At 57.0% G+C, this 21,213-nt stretch overlaps 6 protein-coding genes and 1 non-coding gene across 7 annotated transcripts; 3 read left to right on the top strand and 4 right to left on the bottom strand.

Annotated features, from left to right (window-relative positions):
* Positions 1–608: 608 nt before the first annotated feature.
* Positions 609–2,434, bottom strand: B0H18DRAFT_422128 (uncharacterized protein). Its single transcript, XM_048038033.1, has 3 exons — positions 1,066–2,434; positions 922–986; positions 609–853 (listed from the first exon to the last, which is right to left on the bottom strand). Exons 1-3 carry the CDS (start codon positions 2,220–2,222, stop codon positions 723–725), a joined length of 1,353 nt encoding a protein of 450 aa, XP_047899378.1. The 5' UTR covers positions 2,223–2,434; the 3' UTR covers positions 609–722.
* A 1,418-nt stretch (positions 2,435–3,852) lies between these two features.
* Positions 3,853–4,952, top strand: B0H18DRAFT_422091 (uncharacterized protein). The gene is made up of 2 exons (XM_048038031.1): positions 3,853–4,193; positions 4,365–4,952. Exons 1-2 carry the CDS (start codon positions 4,087–4,089, stop codon positions 4,903–4,905), a joined length of 648 nt encoding a protein of 215 aa, XP_047899377.1. The 5' UTR covers positions 3,853–4,086; the 3' UTR covers positions 4,906–4,952.
* A 2,175-nt stretch (positions 4,953–7,127) lies between these two features.
* Positions 7,128–8,889, bottom strand: B0H18DRAFT_1114451 (uncharacterized protein; the record flags this gene model as incomplete). Its single annotated transcript, XM_048033117.1, has 7 exons — positions 7,128–7,230; positions 7,287–7,513; positions 7,568–8,319; positions 8,372–8,496; positions 8,549–8,604; positions 8,665–8,807; positions 8,868–8,889. The coding sequence occupies 7 exons, from the start codon at positions 8,887–8,889 to the stop codon at positions 7,128–7,130; spliced, it is 1,428 nt and encodes a 475-aa protein (XP_047899376.1).
* A 2,065-nt stretch (positions 8,890–10,954) lies between these two features.
* B0H18DRAFT_977094 (copper radical oxidase) lies at positions 10,955–14,259 on the top strand. Its single transcript, XM_048044224.1, has 12 exons — positions 10,955–11,594; positions 11,651–11,741; positions 11,796–11,861; positions 11,913–12,039; positions 12,164–12,231; positions 12,309–12,328; positions 12,377–12,738; positions 12,800–12,975; positions 13,029–13,208; positions 13,265–13,533; positions 13,593–13,713; positions 13,772–14,259. The coding sequence occupies exons 1-12, from the start codon at positions 11,454–11,456 to the stop codon at positions 14,029–14,031; spliced, it is 1,881 nt and encodes a 626-aa protein (XP_047899375.1). The 5' UTR covers positions 10,955–11,453; the 3' UTR covers positions 14,032–14,259.
* Positions 14,260–14,396: 137 nt separating this feature from the next.
* Positions 14,397–14,470, bottom strand: B0H18DRAFT_t31. The gene has a single exon. It is a non-coding gene; the product is annotated as a tRNA-Val (tRNA).
* A 152-nt stretch (positions 14,471–14,622) lies between these two features.
* B0H18DRAFT_977093 (digestive organ expansion factor) lies at positions 14,623–17,245 on the top strand. The gene is made up of 12 exons (XM_048044223.1): positions 14,623–14,866; positions 14,890–14,994; positions 15,042–15,169; positions 15,208–15,231; positions 15,287–15,341; positions 15,395–15,527; positions 15,632–16,012; positions 16,067–16,151; positions 16,204–16,289; positions 16,337–16,487; positions 16,542–16,747; positions 16,804–17,245. The coding sequence occupies exons 1-12, from the start codon at positions 14,704–14,706 to the stop codon at positions 17,117–17,119; spliced, it is 1,833 nt and encodes a 610-aa protein (XP_047899374.1). The 5' UTR covers positions 14,623–14,703; the 3' UTR covers positions 17,120–17,245.
* Positions 17,218–21,158, bottom strand: B0H18DRAFT_1207286 (DNA topoisomerase). Its single transcript, XM_048036216.1, has 14 exons — positions 20,944–21,158; positions 20,529–20,893; positions 20,297–20,472; positions 19,992–20,247; positions 19,861–19,942; positions 19,661–19,812; positions 19,404–19,624; positions 19,157–19,348; positions 18,919–19,100; positions 18,747–18,872; positions 18,297–18,684; positions 17,635–18,245; positions 17,556–17,583; positions 17,218–17,504 (listed from the first exon to the last, which is right to left on the bottom strand). The coding sequence occupies exons 1-14, from the start codon at positions 21,031–21,033 to the stop codon at positions 17,350–17,352; spliced, it is 3,024 nt and encodes a 1,007-aa protein (XP_047899373.1). The 5' UTR covers positions 21,034–21,158; the 3' UTR covers positions 17,218–17,349.
* Positions 21,159–21,213: the final 55 nt, after the last annotated feature.

Raw genomic sequence — 21,213 nt, 5'->3', positions numbered from 1 at the left:
GCGTTGTCCGATAAGAGTGATATAGACTGGATTGACGTTAGTGGTAGACTGAGCGAGCAACTGAGAGTGAGACTGCGGGTGGGGAGGAGACAGGCCGGAAGACGGCGCGAGAGATTCGAGGGTGAAAGGGGGAAAGCAAGGCAATCGTGAAGGAGGAGCGTCGTCGACCACCCTCGTCGCCGGCCGGGGTGTCAGCGTCCTGGACCATGCATGGCCTGTATCGATGATTCGATGCCGTCGATGCAAGCGAAGTGGAGCCCCTGTCCCCCCCACGCCGCGCGACGACCGCACGGCACGCCGAAACCGTCTAAGACTCGCGCAGCGTTGTCGATGCTGATGTCGATGTCGATGAGTCGATGGGCGTGATGAAGACGTAGGGGAGATGGGAGCGCGCCGCCGGCGCACTGGAAGCTTGATTGCAGGCGGCGATCGGTGCGACTTCCACCGCAATTTGATGCTGGTGATGTTGATGGCCGATCTGCGATAAGAAGCATGTCATGAACCAACGTGCGACCACACGCAGCCCCCTGTTCGACGACAGCAAATGCCGACGGGGCCGACACTAAAACCAGCCCGGCCGCTGCTGAGGGTCAGGAGGGAGAAAGACGCGCTCTTGAGAGCAGATTTGAATAAAGTACGGATCATTACAGCCACACGCGGCCGGTATACTGCAAAGTTCATGAAGGAGGGCGTGTCGTGATGTGCGAGCTCCCGAGGGGAGCTCAGAGACTCCAGAAGTTGACATTGAACTGTCGCCGGGGGATGATGACATGTAGGTACTCGCCGTCGAACTCGGCGCGGACCTGTCCTAGATCGGCGTCGTACCCGAACGATATGCGGCGTTCGAAGTGGCCTAGATGGGGCACAACAAAAATACGATGACATGAGAGCTAGACAAACAGAGAGGGTAAAAGCACGCACCACCATTGGGCTCCCACGAATCCGCCACGACATGCAATATCCTTCGTTTTCTTGTCGAGAGTGTGCTAAAGAGAGCGACCCAAGGCGTACGAAGCAGAAGCAAAGTCAGTTCACTGCGGAGTACAACAACCGACGACCACTCACATCGCGTCCCTTCTAAACCCGGGCAACTTCACAAGCAACCTATACTCCCTCGGCACCGTCTCCACCGCGATCCACGCATCGTTCGACGGCAACGCATGCGCCAAAAAGGGTTCGTACGGTCTCTGTCCCTGCCCTTCCTCGCTCACGGGCGGCGGCGGCGGTGTCAGCACCTGTGGCGGAGCAGGCGGCGGCAGGTTCTCGGGGGTGATCCGCGGCGGTGGCGCCTCCCTCCTCTCGCGCAACGCCTCGCGGTCCATAAACGTTGTCGCGGGCCCGGTCGAGGACGCCTCTGTCGCGGCGTATACGCGCTCGAGTAGCCGGCCAAGCGGGGGTGACGAAGCGCGGTCGAACGGGTCCGAGTGGCGTGCACGCGCGGGCATGCGTGGGGGGTTCGGGACGGCGGGGGAGGCGGAATAGGACGAGGGGGGCGTAGGAAGGGAAATGCCCGAGCTGGAGGAGGACGAGTGGTATTCGAGCGGCGGCGGTCGTGACGCGGACGACGATACCGCAGAGGCAGTGTTGCCCTCCGCGCTCGGCAGGGTATGGTACGGGGTATGCGCAGGCAGCGGGAGGCTCACCGTGGAGGTCCGGTCAGGCATACCCGTGGCGGCGCGCACCGGATGGGGGGAGTGTATTCGCGGCGGGGGCGGTGCCATCGGACTCGAGGCATCCGGCGTGGAGCACGGGCGGGCGAACAACGGGACAGGGCCCGCCTGCGGCGCCTTCCCTACCCCCGGAGAATATGTCTGCTGCATTTGGGAGAATACCGACGAGGACGCGGACGCGGACGCGGATGCAGACGAGAGCCCGGGCACAGCGCCAGCGAAGTAAGGATTGGTACCGCTCGCGGTAGGCAGGCTGCCACCGGTGTCCATGGGTGTGTCGACGCGAGACATTGAGGCCTGCGATGAAGACAAGGACGACGTACTAAGGCTGCTCTCGCTAGACGACGTAGATGCGGGGGTCGAGCCATGGTGATCAGACGCAGATGTCGCGGGTGCGATGACCACGGGCGACGGACGGTCATAGGGCATAAACAGTGGGGGCGATGCCTGAGCGGCGACCTCGACGCCATCGCCCATTACGTGGGGGAAGGGTGGGACATCATGTTGCTGTGTTTGCGAGTAGGAGAGGTGATGCATATGCGAATGGGGCATGTACGGGAGGGGGACCTCGCGGGGAGAGTCGAAGGAAGCGTGACGTTTGAATGAAGAGTTGCGGTGAGGAAGGTCGGGTCGCTGAGGTTTGGGGCCGGCGGGAGTCGTAGTCCTCGATGCTGGTCGTGGACGGGACGGGGCAGCTGATGCTGGAGGGGAGGGAGGGGGGAGGGGAGAGGAAGAGGGCGCATCAGCACGACTTGCTCATGGCTCGGAGAAAGGGAAGAGGAGCGAGACGGGGGGTGGCGAGATGCGCAGGTATATGGGAGCCCGCGCCGGACGCCGTGGCAGCACGCGAGCGGCAGGCAACGCGCCCTCTCTCACCTGCCACATGCGTCCACGCTCCGCCTCGTGCACACGCCCGGCGCCGTCCGTGCCCGCCCGGCCGCAGTAGAAGCCCATCTAATCGCCTCCAGATTGCCGTTTAGCCTCCGCTGCACCTCTCACGGCCTCTGCCGTCCACTGCCCGCCGCCGCTGCCCACCAGGGCGACGACGACGGCGGGCGCACTCGCAAGGGCGCAACCCGGCGTACGTAAGATGGCGCGTGCAGCGCGGCAGAAGCACGCGGACGGCTCCCCGTCGTCTACGCGACGCCCATGACCGACGGTGCACGGACCCGGTGCACTGGCCGGCATCGATGACGGCTGATCGGGGACTCGCCGTGACGCGTCCGGACTCCGCGGCAAGTGCCCGACGCGCATCTCCGATCGCCCGCCACCGACGCACCGTCCATTCTGGCTTCTGCACCGTCCAGACCGCCGCAGCCGTCGTGCACCCGCCAAATTCCTGAACCTTCGCGCAGCGCTGACGCGTGGCGCGCCATTCCCCCGCACATCTCTCTGATCGCCTGCCCTACCGACACCGTAGCGTGGACGCACTGCTTAGCAGGGACGACGCAGGCGCAGCGAGACACGACTAATGACAGCACGAATGAATACACACTTACCATAGCCATGATCCGGTGCCTTGCCCTTCGCGTCCTGCCCGAGTCTCTGCCGCAGCATGCTGCTCTCGTCCACGTACTGCGTCTCCCTCTCCAGATCGGACCCCACAAACGGGTTGTTTGGCGCGTGCGTCGTGTGGTCCACGATCTGCCTGTCCTGTTGCTGGCGCCGGCGTATCTGGTCCTGGTCGTACAGCGAGAGCTGCTCGAAAGGGATCGCGAGGCTCTGCTCGGGGTCTGACGCGGACGCGCGTAGCGGCGGTCGCGGGGCACTCGTCGTGCCCGAGGTCGCAGCGGGAGAAGCACCAGGCGAGGCAATCGAGGCAAGCAGATGGCCGTCCTGAGTGAGCACCGCGGACGGCTCGTTTTGACGGTTCTGTACAGGAGGCTGCATGGAGCAGGCGGATGACTGCCTTCGTATGAACTCGGTGGAGGTGTTCTGGTTGTCAGTGGTGGTGGTGGGTCGCAAGGAGAGTCAAGTGGCGTGTGGAGAGCGACCTGTGCTTAGCTCCGGGCGTCAGCGCAGGTCGTATGCAGTTGAGGAGAGCGGTGGCTATGGAGGTGGTGGTGTGGAGTCGTCACTGGTGGCACGCGCACAACAAGAGTCTCGAGAGATGGAGCAAATGCGAACCGATGTGCGGGGTCCCAGCGTTGGCGCAGGGAGAGGGTAATCAACAAGCCGGCCCCCGAGTCCGCGCCCCGCACCCCACCCTCTGCCACCGCCCGCTCGCGCCCCCGTCCCACCAGAGACCGGCCCGCCGCCGATGCGCCGGCACCGCGCCACAATGACGTCGTCCGGCGCCCCTCTAGCCAATCGCCGCCGTCTCTCTCGCCGATCCGGGCCACGGCCTGTCCCTTCGCCCGCCTGCGAGCCTGAGCTTCGCACTGTTTCCCTGACTGCTTCGCAAGACTAGCCGAGGATGCGAGCCTGGACCCCATTCTCGCCCGCCGCGTTGCGCCCTCCTCCTCATACATATTTCCCAGTCAGTTCGCCGTCCTGTTGCACTCGTTCGCCCACTCGCAGACGGTACGTACTACCTTTCCACTACTTGCCGCGATGATGCCGTACCGCTCCACTAAAAGCAGTAAAACTGCCAGCCCGCACCGCACCCAAATGATCTGTCCCCCAAGTCCGCCCTGTTTCCCTCCTCCTCCGCCATGTACATAACGTACATGGCTGACTCCTGGACACCCCCAGACGTGCGCGTGGTGCGCAATCTTCCTGCGTTGGAGCCCGCGACGCGCTCGGCATCCCCTGCGACGCGCCTTATTCTTTGGCACTCCACCGTCGCGCGGCTCGAGCGGCGGCCCATCATCCATCAGCGACATCTGCCGCATCAACGGGAAAGGCTGGGATCGGACGTTCTACCGCGGACGAGTGTACCGGACGGCGTCGCGCGTCGGCGGGCCTGGGCCCCGCGACTCGAACGTCTGACCGAAGTCCCCGAAGGCGCAGCGGTCTGACCGTGCGTTCGAAAAGGTGCAGGCTGAACTCGACGGCGTTCCCTAGGCGATGCGCGTGCTTCACCGTGCTCTCGCAGCTATCATACGTCATGCGCGTTCTGCGGCCCTGGATTGTCCTGCGGCCGTTCCGAGTTCGTGCACGGTGCTTCGAAGTTCGCGAAGGGCGTGGAAGTGGAATCGAGCGCACTTGGCTGTGGCCGGCCTTTCTGCCCTCCGATTTCCATTCCCGGGCACCCACTCCCAGACGGACGGTGCAAGTCTGTTTGTGCGTCTAGCTCGGGACGATGATGTCAGAGGTTCCTTCCCTTAGAAGACCGCCCTCCGCTCCGTCAAAGAGATCCTCTTTAGGGTCTGCCTACTAGTGGGAGACTATGTTCCTTGTATGCATTTTTGCTCAATTTGTCTTTCTCTAGTGGGTCGTGTGGATGGCACGCTGTTTAACAGAATAGAGAGGGCAAGGATGGTCCGACGTGTCATATGCGTATGCGCAGGCGAGTGTTCAGTGGATATCTCTGTGTCGAGTGACCCGTCCGCCGCGCGACGGTCCAGGGATGCACCTTCGCTAGTTTCGATCGTTCTGCAGGTGTTCTTAGAGACTCGGACCTCCACGGGTGCCGGTGCTGTCGCTCTCAACATAGCAGAATAGGACGACACGGTATGCGGTCGCAAAGTCGGTGCATCCTCTTCGACCCTTCGGCCCCGTCCTTCGCGCCCCACGCGCCCCAAGATATGAATGATATCGGGTATTGCGAAGCAGCCCTCCTGCGTGATGGCTGACGCCTGTACCGGTGACTACGGCGTAGAATTACACCGCCGTCCCGCACATTGGCTTTGGTCGCGTCGTACTGTGGAAAGCCATTGGAGGCCCGCCAGAGCCGTGGATTTGGCTCTCAAATGACCGGATTGCCAGCGGCGGCTTAGGTGCTATGCTGGCATGACCTCGGAGCCAACCAACTCCGGCAGGATCTGTACGCGTGCGTCTTGATCCGTCATACATAGGTCAGTACTGAGTGATCGCATAGCAGCTCCTCTAGCCCAAGAGGTGCAAACATGATTCGTTCGTAGCTCTCCCGGGTCCGTTGAGCATCAATTATGCGGACGATGATCCTGACCCTGCGATCCGAATCGATTGTGTAGACGAACACCGCATACGGCGTACACTCGTGCTGGCCGAGGGCACGATCACGTACGTGTGCCGCATACACATCATGTATGAAGTCCACGCTGAAAGTGATGTGATTTAAACATTATCGCGTCGAATACGGGTGCCGCGTCCTCCCTTCATCCTCCAAGATCCGAGTCCAAAGTGACCAAATGATGAATCGGTTCACAGCTCGCAAAGCTCGGACGGCTACATATCGCCAGGTTATCGCTCTGATGACCCCGTCCTGACATGATCCGTGCCGCCCTCTGTTCCACCGCCTGCAGAGCTCAGACGCAGAGTACCCGGGGAACCGCACACACACAACTTACATACGCGACGTTACTCGGTTGTATGTGCCCGCCGCGGCTCACGGCTTACGAGAGAGCGCAAGCTCCGGGGCCTGCTGACAGCTAGCTGACAACTGTATGCTTAATGCCACACCCACCGCACGGGATGCGCCTTGTGCGTAACGCGTGTCGCGGTGTCGTCACTACTCTCAGGCTGCCACGCCCTCACCGAGTCACCCTCGCCAGCTACGTAAGTACTATACATAACGCCTGCGTACAGCGATATTGATGCACGGCACCCAGCCTGATCGCAATCCACTAGATTCGAATCGTCGCACCCCTCAACACAGACGCCCATACACACAACCCTCCCGCGCCGATTCCGTCAATCCGGACCCGCCGATTCCTCTCGATCGATCCTGAACGGGCCAGGAACACTGCCCGCATGTCCACCTACATATGTCCACCCAGTGTCCATCCACCCACATCAAACCTTGCTTTCCCGGAAAGTCGGCTTCGAGGCCGGCGCGGGGATGGTGGAAAAGCACCGAGAAACCAGGCACGCCGCAGGGGGCATCCCACGGCCCTCCACGGCCACGCAAGGACTGTGATTGTGATTCGTGGTGAGTACATACGAAGCTCGGATCACTTCTTGTGCGTGGCGCGCGGTTTCGTGATTGCGGGAGTGAATTGAGCTCCGAGTACATGGCCGGGTATGAACGTTGTTTGAACAGCGGCATTGGCATATGATAGACGAATGCAATCATTGGATTCGTCACGGAGCCTTGCGGAGGGTCCAGGGTATAACGTCGGTGTCCCAGCGAGCGAAAGTGACCCAGTAACAGTCCCTTGCGGTATACGGACTTCGAGCGCACGCGTGATGTTCTACACCGAGATCACAACATTGTGATTGTCTGAATTTACAACAGTGTCCGTATGGCTACAGGTTTTGGCGATGTACGATACAGACTATTTTACAAACAATGTTCTTCTACAATCAGTACAGCAGTCGTAAAATGCCAGCAGTCGGGGCCAGTTCCGACTCAAATCTCGTCTGCTCATCTCTCTAAAGGAATGGGAGCCACACCTCAGGTGTCTCGGGTACACCGTCAGGGTGCATATACATGTACACACCCTTCGAGTGTATCTCCGCCATCGAGATATGGTGACTACGAAAGCCGCGATGTCAGCCACTGGCAACAGTACATTATAGCAAGGAACTCACTGTCTCCTCAGATGGTCAGCTACGAGGAACGCGTCACCGTGTGATTCGGTGACGAGCCACCACGGCTCGTCGCACAGTGCGCACTGCAGGAACTTTTGGTGTTTCGGTTTCATGAGCAGCGCCTGGTGCGCCTTCGCCTCGAGACTGAGCGCGCGGCGCTTGTCGGCGTCCGAGGCGCGAACCCACTTGACTGGATTGCCGCCCTGTATCATGGGCAACGAGAGGACCTAACAGGCTTGTCAGCGAGACTGCAAAGCAAGGATATGAAGACAATAACTCACCGCCCTGCGCCAGTTCATGACGAGTTTTCCCTCGCTCTTACTAGCATAGGGCACAGGGATCTCGTCGCATGTGACGCGCAAGTCGAGGGCGTCCATCTCCTCCGCAGTCGCTCTCGCCGGGTCGAGTCCACATGCAGCGATGAGAGCACGCAGGGCCGCGAGGTCCTCCTCCGGGATCGGGTGGAGCTTCGTGGTTGACCATGCGTGGAACGTTGAGGCCTTCGCTACATCGTATATGTATGCGTCCTCGTAGTCCTCGCGGTCGGTCCTGTGATAGTAGGGCCGCTGACACTGGTGGGCGAAGACACCAGGGCAGCGCACGTATTTCCTGCACTGGTCACAGTGAAACCATGCGACTGCGAGTTTGAGGATATCCGTGCTCGGAGCATCCGCTGGTCGGCCAAGCCGCTCCGCAAGCAGACGCGCGAGCTGCGCCTCCCTGCCCGCGTCGAACCGATCGAAGAGAGCGGGAAGCTCAGCGCACTTGCGGCGGAAAGTGCTCCTCTTAATGTCCATGTCGCTCGGGGCCTCCACGAGCGTGCGGAATTCGGGCATGAGGGCGAAGTCCGCGAACCTCGGGCCGAAGTCTTGCTCGGGCGTGCGGAAGCCCCGATCTCCGAGTTGAAGCTTGCAGACGACCCGGCGTAGGTCGAGGAGGCGCCGCTGGATGAGCGCCGCGCGTTCTCTGCGCAGGCGTGCGTCTCTGTACTCTGCCATCGACGCGACTATCTCGCCGCGGATTTCCTGCCATTCTATTATTATGATTAGCCACAAAGCAGAGCAACAACTATTGATAACACACACCATCATTACTGAGAACTTTCGGGAGAACAACATTTGTGTGCTTTTTCAAAGGGGCGAAGTCGCCTTCGGACATTTCATTCAAGTCAGCATCCCATTCCTCCTCTTCTCGGAGTTTTTCGATGATGCTGAAGTCATATGTTAGTAAGGATCAACAGGGCTCTCAATGTGATCACTCACCTACGTAACCTCCTGTCAAGAAATTTCTTATACCACTTGCTGCAAGCCTTCGCATGCTGCGTTCACACAGTTCAATTCAACATATGAAGGAGACAAGGATATGATATCCAACTTACTGGGCGGATACTCTCAACAAGATCTTGAAGGTCAACTAAGTACGCATCTAGCGCGTCTTCGTCCTTGCGCAGCTCTGATACTTGTCGCGCGAGCTCTTCACACGCTGTTCTTTGGTATATCGGGGTGTACTCATTCAGCAATACTAATTGCAAGTGATCAATAGGTACATCGAGACCAAAGAATAGCATCAGCCTGAACGTACGTATGCGAGGTAGGCGGCCCATTTAAAGTCGGAGCCGCGTCCGATCACGCTTTCGAAGTGTCGATCCACCCAATTATCCATCCAAGTGCTGCAGAGAAGAGCTATAGTTATGATTCATGTAGTTAAGAGGGGTATGACATACACGTCGTTTATATAAGACACTGGTGCAATATCTGGCCGAATTCCCAGACAACCTCGTGCGAGCCAGGCTCAGGCATTCTATTGCAAGCCGTTAGAGACTCGGAGAAGAAGCAGATACATACGTGCAGTATGGATTAAAGCGAGGTTCGCATATTCTGCCTCGCTCAGGTTGATCGGGCAGTCTGGCAGACCCTTGATGTTCCGCCTCGCTGACGCCACACGGCTTTCGACTTCCTCCTCGACATCAGGAAGTCACGCAGATACTGTTGTCCGTGCTAATGGAGGAGATCCATTGGTGGAGGTGCCCAAGATCTGCGAGATGTGAGCGTCGCCACTCAAGACAGTGCTGGAGCCCACTGACCTCATGAATGATGTCGAATGGCATCGAGAGGAGTATGCATTGGGGTTTGCAGGGTAGATACGAAGAGGCTTTCAATGAGGACCTCCTCTCGATGTGCGCCACTGACAACGCATCCCAGTCGCACTCGCGTCAGACAGCTTTGTTCTCTTCAAGTTCCGGACAGCAGACATATTGGGCAAAGAGCTACTGCAGTTTAGAGAACACGTTACGGCTAGGGCGTTTACTCAGACTTACTAGTCTAGCTTGTAGGGACGGGCAGATGGGAGGGGTTGGGAAGAGCGAGTCGTGGACAAAGGACAAGGAGTTGATGGCGCCAGGCGCGTTGACACGCCTGTCACGGTGACGCGACTGAACGCGGTCACGTGTGAAGCCACACCAGCCGGCGCTACTGAACCCAGTAGACGCCTTCTTGCGGCGAGAACTGGGCGACAATATCACCGTATTAAGCTGCCCCTCACACATTGCTGGCGTAGCTCGGCGTTAGATAGATTCACCACGCAAAAATGGCTCAGTTTAAGCCTAGACATCTTGCTCGGCCTCCTACCCGGCGGTATGTTTTCCTAGCAAACTTGAAAGGCAGGCGGCACGATCCATGAGATGGTTTACTGTATATGGACGGCTCCGATTCGATTCAAGGCCGGAGACAGGGGCGCAGCTCGGTGGGGGATTCGGTGACTATGTATCAAAGATCATGCAAGGCTAGATAGAAATTTAATGAGGCAATCGCGAACCTAAACGCATCCATCTATCGTCCGAGTAACACTAGGTAGTTAGACCGAACACTGGCTATAAAAGACATCTCGTAGTCCATGCCCAGTTCAATCAGTCGCCGCTTTCAAGACTTGGACCCAAGAAAGAGCCCGCTCCGGAGGCAGTGCCGACTGTGTGTCGACGGATCTGGAAGGTGGCCTGCCACAAAGGGAACGTGTTGTACGTCCAGAATCACGTGAAGAGTCGCCCGATGTGCTGCAAATCCGTTCTCTACATAACTTCTCTTGCGTTGAGTTACTTTTGGCTGCTCCTACATCTCAAATGCGGTATTGGGTATACCAATCAATCCGACTCGAGCTCATTGGTGTTACGCCTGGCTAGACACACGACAGAAGGCATGGAAACCTAGTGGGGAACGACCGCGGACCCTGGGTGGCAACTGCATGCTGGTCCGACTCGGAGGCACGGCGGCAGGATCTGAGCTAGACAAAATCGTCAAACACGGGCGTATCGCTTGTATACAAGGTTATGGTGATCCCCTGGCCGCAACACTAGAACAAGTGTCTGCTCATAGCGCTGCGCCCTGAGTCACAAAAGATACACCCGAGACTCGTCCGGTTCGACGGCTGTCGGTCAAGCAAACTCGCAAGAGGGGCCAACATCGCGCGGTGGAACGAATAGAGCGTGTGCACAGAGAATCGTCAAGAGAAGCGCACGATGTTCTCTACTAAAGATAGCAGAGGATGACTCAGAGCCGCGTCAAACTGGGCTCTCAGCGTCGTCGAGGCGCCGGCGGCCCGGGTTTAGAAGGCCATGCGAACGACATGCGAACAAGCACTACTGTGAGCTGTCGAGCCACTTCTACTCGTTGCGCTGCAGCTTCTGTGGCCGCACAAGGCCCGTCTCTGTGGTATACATTCGGCGCCACACGTAGACTGTGGTCAACATGCTGCTGCTGTCCCTGCGCTATTCCATTGCACGGTGCGATCTAGTGGCGCTCCTACGATGATTAGGTTGCGCTTTCCGCAGAGCACGCCAATATAGCATTTCCGCTGGACACAGGCCAGGGACGACGGGCTGCATGCGGCCTCGCAGGACCGTGCCGAGCGGTAGCGATGCGCTCACGAGTTTCCCTAACCTCGATCCGGAAGCACTGACAGCTGTCCGATCGAGCTGGCGTCGACTGCCTTCGCGGGCGTGGCGCGTCCGAACATGAACCACGTCCACACATAAAGCTTGGTCGCTCCCGGTGAGCACTCGCCGGCCCCCTCGTCGGTACTGCCCGCCCCTGCCCCTCGGTCCCCGGCAAGGCCTGGCACACGATACCCCTTCGTTTTCCAACACATATTATTGATTTACACTCCCTTCAACACATGTATACGTGGATCGCTGTCCGGCTTACCGCTGCGCTCGCGCATGGCGCGTCCGCGCAAACACCCGGCCAGCCATTGGTGACGAACGCGCCTCTTGGAGAGTTCCAGATTGTCGGCAACAGCATCGCGAGCGCGCAACAAGTACGCATTCACGATTTGTTTGACGTGCCATGGAAGATGTTGACCTGTCAATCTAGATGTTCCTCGGCACACTAGACAAGGTATATATTGTTGACAAGACCGAAAGGAACCCTACGCAGATCAACGGTCATCCGGCATGGGCAGCGGGTACGCATACGAGTTTGATATATGTCTAGAGCGCACACTAATACGCGTCTGCAGAATATTCCGCGAGCAAGAACCAAGGCCGCCCTATGGATGTCGTTACCAACTCCTTCTGCGCGGTGCGTGCCGCGTAGTTTACCGTCGTATTCTACCTGACCTCGACTATGCTCCCAGGGGGTAGCGTACTGGGCAATGGAACATGGCTCAATGTCGGAGGGAACCAGGCAGTCACTTACGGTGGTCTGACGGCCCCCAGTCAAAATGGCGGTGCGCCGTACGACGATCCCGATGGTGGTCAATCGTACGTACGGAAATAATTGCAGCACTTCACTGACTGATGTTTTCCTGCATACCTCAGGGTCCGGTATGTCGCTACTGTGCACCGTCGGGTTTTGTTTTTTGTGAATGTCATTCGTCGTTCATAGTTTACTCGATCCCTGCGACGACGACTCTTGCGAATGGATCATGAACACGCCTATGACTACCCGGAGTGGTACCCTTCTTTGTAAGCCGCATTAATTCACCCTTACCGTGCATTGCCACTCACCGCCTCTCGCAGGGAAACTCTAGAGGATGGATCAATGATTATTGTGAGTCCGTTAGTCCAGCGGTCTCTATAATACTGACACAAACCCTAGATCGGCGGCTGCGACTGGGGAGGTTTCGTCAACGACGCCTCGCAGACGAACCCGACATACGAGTTCTTCCCATACGACCCCGCCGTCGGGCTCACGAACTCGCCCCTGCTCGAGAACACGCTCCCCGCGAACCTCTACCCACTCACATGGCTCCTCCCCTCCGGCAAGCTGATCATGCAGTCGAACTGGGGCACGGCCCTGCTCGACTACAAGACGCACACGGAGACGGAGATCAGCGCGATGGTCCACGCGGTGCGGACGTACCCTGCGAGTGCGGGCACGGCGATGTTGCCGCTTACGCCGGCAAATAACTATACGGCGACGATCCTGTTCTGTGGCGGGTCGAACATCCAGCCTGATCAGTGAGCCGTTCAAAGTGTTCAGCGCAATGAACCATCGAATTGACGTCAAGATTGCTGCTAGATGGGTCACGAACTGGGACATCGCACAATACCCCGCGTCGGATTCGTGCGTCACCATCACCCCCGACGTATCTACCAATTACGTCGAGGACGATCCGTTGCCTGAGGTCCGGTCCATGGGGAACCTCATATTCTTGCCAAACGGGAAGATCCTCTGCCTGAATGGCGCAGGCACAGGTGGGCAGGCCGTCCGTTTACACGCAAGTAGCGCCGCTGACAGAGAAATGTAGGAGTGGCAGGCTACGGCAATGTTTCTTGGGCAATCGATCAGTCGTTCGCTGACAATCCCGTCCTCGACCCGATCATTTATGACCCTTCGGCGCCCTCGGGGAAGAAGTGGTCTCGTGATGGGCTCTCTCCGTCCACCGTCGCGCGCATGTACCATTCCAGCGCCACTCTCCTGCCTGACGGTACGTCTTCGATCATCTTCCCCTCCTTGACTCAATGTGAAGTGTCTCATTGTTAGGCTCGGTGATGGTCTCCGGCTCGAACCCGAACGCGGACTACAACATCGCGGCGGGCGTGAAGTTCCCGACGGAGTACCGCGTGGAGAAGTTCTACCCGCTGTACTACAACGAGCGCAGGCCGCAGCCCCAGGGCTTGCCGAACCAGCTCGCGTATGGCGGGCCGTACTTCAATGTGTCGCTGTCGGGGCAGGACTTGGGTGACAACGTCAACGCGGTGGCGAACACAACTGTGATCGTGATCAGGACAGGGTTCTCCACCCATACAATGGTATGTCATAGTCCCTGGCTCTGTAAGGAGATGGCTGATAGAGGGCCTGGATGGTGTAGAACATGGGCCAGCGGTTCGTACAGCTCGACTCGACGTATACTGGCAACTCGGATGGCTCTGCGACTCTGCACGTCAGTCAGCTCCCGCCAAACCCTGCCGTCTTGGCTCCTGGACCTGCACGTATGTACCTCGCAGCAAGCCCTCGGCTCCGAACAACAGCTGACAGAGTGTTTTACAGTGCTCTTCGTCGTTGTCAACGGTGTCCCATCTGTGGGCGTCCAGGTGATGGTCGGCTCCGGCAAGATCGAGACGCAGCCGACCAAGGAGAACGTCGCGCTCCCGTCATCTACCATCGCTAAGCAGAACTCTACGTCGTCGTCTTCCGGGCCCCAGCACACCGGGGCTGTTCAGGCTAGCTCGGCGGTCCAGACCGTCGGATTCGGAGCAGATCTTTACAGCTTGCTGCTCTTGTTGCTCGTCGGTGCTCTCATCGTTTAATCTGTTGATCTGGACTATTACATACCAACTCAGCATTGCGTACTATCATACCTTCACTTGTCGGACTATCATGGACTGCAATACCCACACTGTTGTCTTGGAAAGCATCCTAAAATGTACGTGATAATTAGACCCCCATATGGCGGCTGAACTGTAATGATCTTCTACCGTCCTGTTTACCTGCTTTCACCTGTCGTGTCACAAATTGGATGCGTACCATTGGAAACACAGCTGAATGGTGGTCATGTATACTGCTCAAGGCCCACTGACGATAAAACGACACGGGAGCCAACACCAAGGCCAACACACGGCGTGACCTGCTGATAGGTTTCGTTAAGTGAGCCAAACTGATTCACTCACCAAAATGAGTCGGCCCAGGTTCGAACTGAGGACCTTCTGTGTGTTAGACAGATGCGATAACCAACTACGCCACCGACCCGTTGATTCGCCATGGCAGCATGTTCGACGGGTTGACCCAGTCACTCAGTTACTTCGGGAAAACATCGGACTCGAGTGGCTGCTTACGTAATGTCAGATTGCGCTGATCGAGATCGAGGGCAGCCACACTTTTGCTGCAGGCGCTTGTGTTGTTCGCGCACAAACCCATCGTCTTCGAGTCGTCTTTCCCCTTCATCACATCTAGCTTAGTGTGCCACTCTTAGGAACGCTACGATGGCCGTAGAGGACGCCAGTGCGGTAACGACCAAGCTTCTCACACTGCTTAACGTCTCCGCCACGAAAGTCGGGAAACGGAAACACCCATTTGAGGATATTGTGGCGAAGCCGGGCGAAAGACTCAACAAACGGCGCGCAATTTCGTTCTCAGATGCCTCCGGTACTCCCGAGAATGCAGAGCAGACACATTGTCTACCAAGAAAAGCCCTGAACCGACTTCCGAGGATGTAGCAGATAAAGAGCGTGAGGCCGAGGAAGGGCCAGAGGAGGTCGAAGAGGACTCGCCAGGTAGGTACTGCTTTATGCAGCTGCGTCTTGTGTCTGACGCAGTATAGACAAAGGGGATGACCCGTACGAAACGCACTTTGGAGCGAAGTCCACACTCGCCACAGAAGCTGCCCGAAATGCAGTAGAGCGGAAGTCATGGGCGACACATAGGGACAAGCATGGCAGGCTCGGCTCTGTCATCACATCGTTTCCCGACATCGAGGTGCTGCAAAGCCGTCAGAAAATAACCGTATAGCTGTGCGTATGATTCTTTGCGCGTAAGACAATCATCATGACAGTATGCGGCATTTAGGTGCTGGACAAGGTGAAGCAGCCGTTTTTGGAGCGACAGGGCAAGCTTCCTCGGGGTAAGCCGTTATATCTCATGTGCTTTTGTTTTCTAACATCGACTTCAACAGAGGTCGTCGATTGCAGAATGACTTGCTTTCCATGTTGTCGACTCAGCGAGATCTCTACATTACTCGCGCCTCTCTGGACACACACCAAAGCATGCGCGAGGCTACAACACTCCACGCCCTCAACCACATAACAAAGTGAGTACTGACACGCGCGCAGCCGCTGTAGGTCTGACCAGACTTTAGAAAGCGTCGCCGAGTTCTCAAGAATAACGAACGATTGACGCATGCATCCAAGTCAGGAGCTCCGCACCTGAGGACGTTCAAGATCAAGGCTTCACCCGACCGTCCGTGCTCATCCTCCTTCCCTTCCGATCGTTCGCACAGCGCTGGATCAGTGCCCTCACCTCGCATACACCCTCGCCGACCTACCAGGTGGAAAACCGCTCACGGTTCAATACCGACTACGGCTTGCCGCAGGGCGTCACCGACAAGCTTGCGAACGCGGAGCCGGGGACTTATCCCAGGGATCATGTGGAAATGTTCAAGGGGAACATCGACGATGCGTTCCGGTTTGGAGTGAAGATGACGCGGAAGAGCGTGAAGCTGTTTGCGGATTTCTATGGGTGCGACTTGATTGTTGCGAGTCCTCTTGGTCTGAGGATGTCGATAGAGAAGGAAAAGTGCGTGGCTCTCATACCGCGCGTTTCACTCAGACTAATGCCTCATCCATGCAGGAATGCTGATTTCTTGTCCTCGATCGAGATGGTCATCGTGGATCAGTTGGATGCACTGACCATGCAGAACTGGGACCATGTTCAGGTCAGTTTCTCTTAAATCGTTGCAAAATCATGCTGTTAACAAGGATTTCCAGTTCGTCTTCTCTCGGCTGAACCAAATGCCAAAAGAGTCGCATGATATTGACTTCTCCCGCATCAAGCCTTGGTACCTCGATGGACAGTGAGTTGTGTGTTTCTTGAGCACAGATTTACGCTGAGATAATGCAGCGCTGCATACTTCCGCCAGTCCATCCTGTTGACTGCGTACGAGACCCCCGAGACGCGCGCCCTTTTCAACGGTTCTCTGAAAAATGTCGCAGGCAAGGTCCGAACAGAGAGGAGATGGCCTCCTATCGAGGTGCCCGAAGGTATTGATCAAGTATGTACTATGTCTGGAATCACTTGTGGACAGAGTGTTCTAACCTGCGCGCAGAATTTCGTGCAGTTTGACTGTACCAACCCCAAAGACGAGGTCGAGAAGCGCTTTCAACACTTTACGACTCAATTACTGCCATCGGTTCTCAAGTCGGCTGTCCAGAGCGCTAACACCGTCATCTTCGTCCCGTCCTCGTTCGACTTCATCCGGGTACAGAACCACTTCCGGAAGAACTTGAGCGTCACATTCACAGTCCTTTCTGAGTATGTTCCCATCGCTCCATCCTAACCAGAAAACAACTGATCAACGCATCTTCCAGGTACTCGACAAACCAAGACATATCCCGCGCCCGCCAGGCCTTCTTCGGCGGCAAGAAGGCATTCCTCCTTGTCAGCGAGCGCTTCCACTTCTTCCGGCGATACAAAATCAGGGGCATCCGCAACCTCGTCTTCTACGGCCCTCCCGACCACCCACAGTTCTACACCGAGTTCCTGAGCTACCCGTTCTTGGACGACGGCATTGAGGCGGCAGACGTGACGTGCCGAGTGTTGTACTCGAAGTATGACTGGCTGAGGTTGGAGAGGATCGCGGGGACTGAGGGGGCTGCGCGGTTGATCAAGCGAGGAGAGAGTTGAGGGTGTTTGATACGTGTCGCACGTCTGTCGCTGTCCCTGCTTAGTGTAATAACGTTATTAATTCAAGAGCGGGTCAAACGGCTTCCACGATCATGTCAATAAGATACTTCCTGAGCAGCGGAATACAACTGAAAGCAGGTACAACACGACTACTACAATACGACTAAACCTGGAACACAGATACAGCATGCGGGATCAAGGGGTCTGCTCTCAACGTCGACAACCACTGGTCACCAGTCGTCTGCAGCGAACGAGTCGTTCTTTTTGCCGCGCTTCACACCCTTGCGCCCTGATCCAGTTCGTCGGAGGCTGCCTCCTCGCCCTCTTTTGCTCGTGGTCGATGTTGTACGGGATGATGTTTTGAAGCCGTCGCCGTTCGGGCAAGCTTATTCTCGTTCAGTACAGTCAATTCCACCTAACACAAGATTGTACTCACCATTTGCCCAATGACCCTCTTGTCCGCACTGCAGAGAAACTGGTGAATGAGCCTAGATTGAAATCCTAGACGCTCTCACCTTGAAGCACTCGCCGGACCCCGCGCCGTTGTAGTTACTGTTACTGTTCCTGCTGTCGGTGCGGTTCTCAAAGGTCTTGTACCGAGGTCTTGCTGCTTCCGCCTCCGCGATGTCCTCGTCGGTTGCCCATTCAAAGAACTTGCATCGAGCCTTCGCTGACTCGTTCGGACACGACCAGTACATCCTACCCTTGTTATTCCCAGTCTTCGTCTCTTTCAAGACAGCTGACAGCTCGCAGAGGCACCGCTTGTGATCGCCGCTGTTGTTACCGATGGACCGCTTAGCGGGGATCGAGGAAGGCTTTGCCATACCCGTGGAACGCGATCCAGTTGCATTCGAGTTGGAAGGCCCGTCAGCCCATTCGAAGAAGTCGCATCTGCGGTTGTTCGGACATGCCCAAAACAGGCGGCCTTTGTTTGCGGTGTCGGCCTTCACGGTTCGTTCTACCGTGACGTCTCCGCATTCGCACGTGGGTGCAGCGAGGGAAGACGTATCCGGTGCTTTGGACGTGGTACTGCGGCTGGCGCGTGACGGCGGTGGTCGCGGCGCTGGCGCTGGAGCTGGGGGAGGCTGTACGGGTTGTGGCTCAGCAGGGGGATCATCATCCCAGTCTGGACATCCGGTCAATACAGACTGTCGCCGAAAAGAAAGCAGACTCACACTGGTCGGAGTCCGAGCCATCCACATTTGCCGCGGGAGCAGGAGCAGGAGCGGCGGCGGCCCCACCGCCCCGGCCTCCTCGTCCCCTTCGAAAGGAAGGTGCTCTTGCAACAGCAGACGCTGCTCGTCTACCACCTCTGGATCCTCTTCCTCTCGCGGCACCGCGAGCAGCACCACCACCGTCGCCGTCATCGCCGCTGCTGTTACCACCGGGGTTCGCACCACCTCCTCTACCACCTCTTCCGCCGCCGCCCCGGCCACCGCGCCCGCCTCTCGCTCCCCGGCCTCCACGTCCACCTCTACCGCCGCCGCCGTTACCACCGCCATTGTCGTCATCTGGTCCACCGACGTCGTCAGATTGACACCTTCTCGCAGACGGTCACGCACACACTGTCAGAACGCATATAAGCATATGAATGAAGGAGCGCAGCGAGGAAGGAAAGGCTACGAACTGTAACGAGCCTCTCGAACTCAGCCCGCGTCCGAATGTACATCTCCTTGTACTGTTCGATACTTTGGACCAGCATGTCGTTCTTTGTCATAGCTCCTTCGCAGATGTCGACCATGCGACGTTCGGTCTGTAAGAAATGCATGAGACACGTCATAGCAATCACTTCATCGCACCGACCTCGCGACGGAGTTGTGGTCTGCTAAGACTACGTTCGAACCCAATCGAGTCATAGCCCTCGACCAACCCGATGCCCAGCGCAGAAGGGATGAGATACTTGATTGCTCCCTGATCTTCTCGTGGACGTATTTGCGCTTGACGATTGTCTCAATATGCTGCGCAATGGTTGCATCAGTGCCTACGAGACCCGGATTGTCAGCTTATAACTTTCGTAGGGATCATCGGCGAACTCACCAATGCCATTTTTGTCCATCAATGTGACGAGGTCTGCTTCAGTGAGCAGGTGTGGTTTGGTTGTCTGTCCCTCCTTCAGTAGACAGACCGTTGGCGCGAACTCTTCGTCTCTCTCGAAGTGCGGCAGTTCCTTGTCGGACCACTTGTCGTAGATGAAGACGTCGAGGTAGTTCCGTTCCCGTACTCTCAACCCTAGAAGGCAGAAGTATTCATTACACGTTTCATGATTGCATGTCCCGTTCCGTACCAGTGGCGTAGAACTCTTCGTCTCCGTAGAGTACGTCGACCGTAGTCTCCCAACCCAGCGCGTCTTTCGAGCAACACGCAAGAAAGCGCCGCGTGATGTATTCGTACACCTTCTTCTCATCGCCGACCAGGTTCCCAGCGTGAGCCGTAGGATGGATCGGCGGGTGCGCCTTGTCGTCTTTTCTGCCCTGTCTTGGTCGATTGAAGCCACCGTTCTGGAGTCTACGAGCCGTGAGCATAACCAGGAACAAATATCACATACAATGTTCTTGCCTAGCGGCAAAGTCGCCCCATGCTGGGTCCACGGTCTGCTTCTCGATGAGGGTCATGAAGTCAAACTGCGGGTCGAAGCGGTCTGTTTCGGTACGCGGATACGACAGAAACCCCTGCTGGTACAGTTTCTCTGCAATCTAAAGGAGTGATCAGCACTAATACATACCTTGCTGTTGAAGGCTTACGTCGAGCACTTTCTTCGGACTCATACGCAGTAACCGAGATCCAGCCTTCTGCAAGTCCACGGTGGTCAAGGGCAAAGGCTTCCTGAGTATGCAATTAGCTTTGTTCATGACGAATGAGGAATCCGACTGACCATTTCTTGGTGTCCTTGCTCTTCACCTCGATCACGCGTGCCATTGGCGACTCAAGGACATACTCGTAAATCGTCATAGCGACGTCAAAATCGAACAGGTGTCCTCTGCGCCATGTGAACACTGTCTCTTCGTCTTCGCCCTCCGCGGATGGACGTGTGATGGACATGAAGATGTACCAGAATGTTTCGGGCCTGAAAGCCTTCACTTGATTGTACCGAGACACTACAAATCCTAGAGTCGGGAACTGGCATGGTCCTGCGCAGCCGTTGTACAAAATGATGTGTGCGGTCATAACTTCACGCACCATACGAAATCACCTCTTCAGAGATGTCATGATCTTGGAACCGTCGTTGCAGGTTTAGAGTTTGTAAGCGGGACATGGCCGCGCCAATCCTCAGGTCAAGCAGAATTCGTGCCTCTACAGCATCCACCATGGCCAGGTCGAGCGCAACCGGGTTCTGTGCTGCGTTGTGTATTTGTCTGATGGCGAGGCATGCTGAGTGGGTTCAAAGACTGCAGAGTAGTGGCAGACTCACTGAGGTATGATGGCGCTGAAGCGAGCTCGCGTCACGATGATGTTAGGTTTCACCTTTCTGCACTCTCGAACTATTTCCGACCCGATGTGCTCTCCTTCTCTGTCACAGTCTGTCCAGATCATGAGCTTGTGGGCGTTTCTAGCTTCATTCTTGAGGTTGCGGGCGATCGTCGCGGCATCTTTCCTGACCTCCGCGATGATGGGTGCCTCGAAGAGTTCAAACGGGTCACAAGATGTCCATTTGGAGTACTGAAAGCTGAAGTCGTGCTCCAACATATGTCCTGCTACAGCAGTCACCGTGAAAGTGGCGTTGGCCTGAGGGTAGTCGAAGTCATAATTCCTGATATATGTGTTCCCGCTTTGTCGCTGAGAGGCAGCAGTCAGTTGTTGAATATCAGAATCAGCAAAGCCCGTACAGTATTGAAACGTCCGCCAGAGAGGATTTGTGTGATTGATTTTGCAATGGAGGGTTTCTCTGCCACGCAAAGGACTCGCGTAGGTCTCATACTTGCCGTTGGGGGTGGTGGAGCGCAGAATGGTGCCGTATAGATAGCAACTGGAGCAGTGCAGCTCTACGCACCCCCAAGAGAGTATGAACGAAAAAGAGCAGTATGCTCGAGGTTGTGGGACGATGGTGGCGGATACTGTTGAGACGCGCTTTGGTCGCCTGCCGCGACGCGTCGCGC

The sequence above is a fragment of the Fomitopsis serialis genome (assembly GCF_022376445.1).
Source record: "Fomitopsis serialis strain Sig1Antser10 chromosome Unknown B0H18scaffold_4, whole genome shotgun sequence".
NCBI classification, from domain to species: domain Eukaryota; kingdom Fungi; phylum Basidiomycota; class Agaricomycetes; order Polyporales; family Fomitopsidaceae; genus Fomitopsis; species Fomitopsis serialis.
This window is presented reverse-complemented; position numbering and strand designations above follow the sequence as displayed.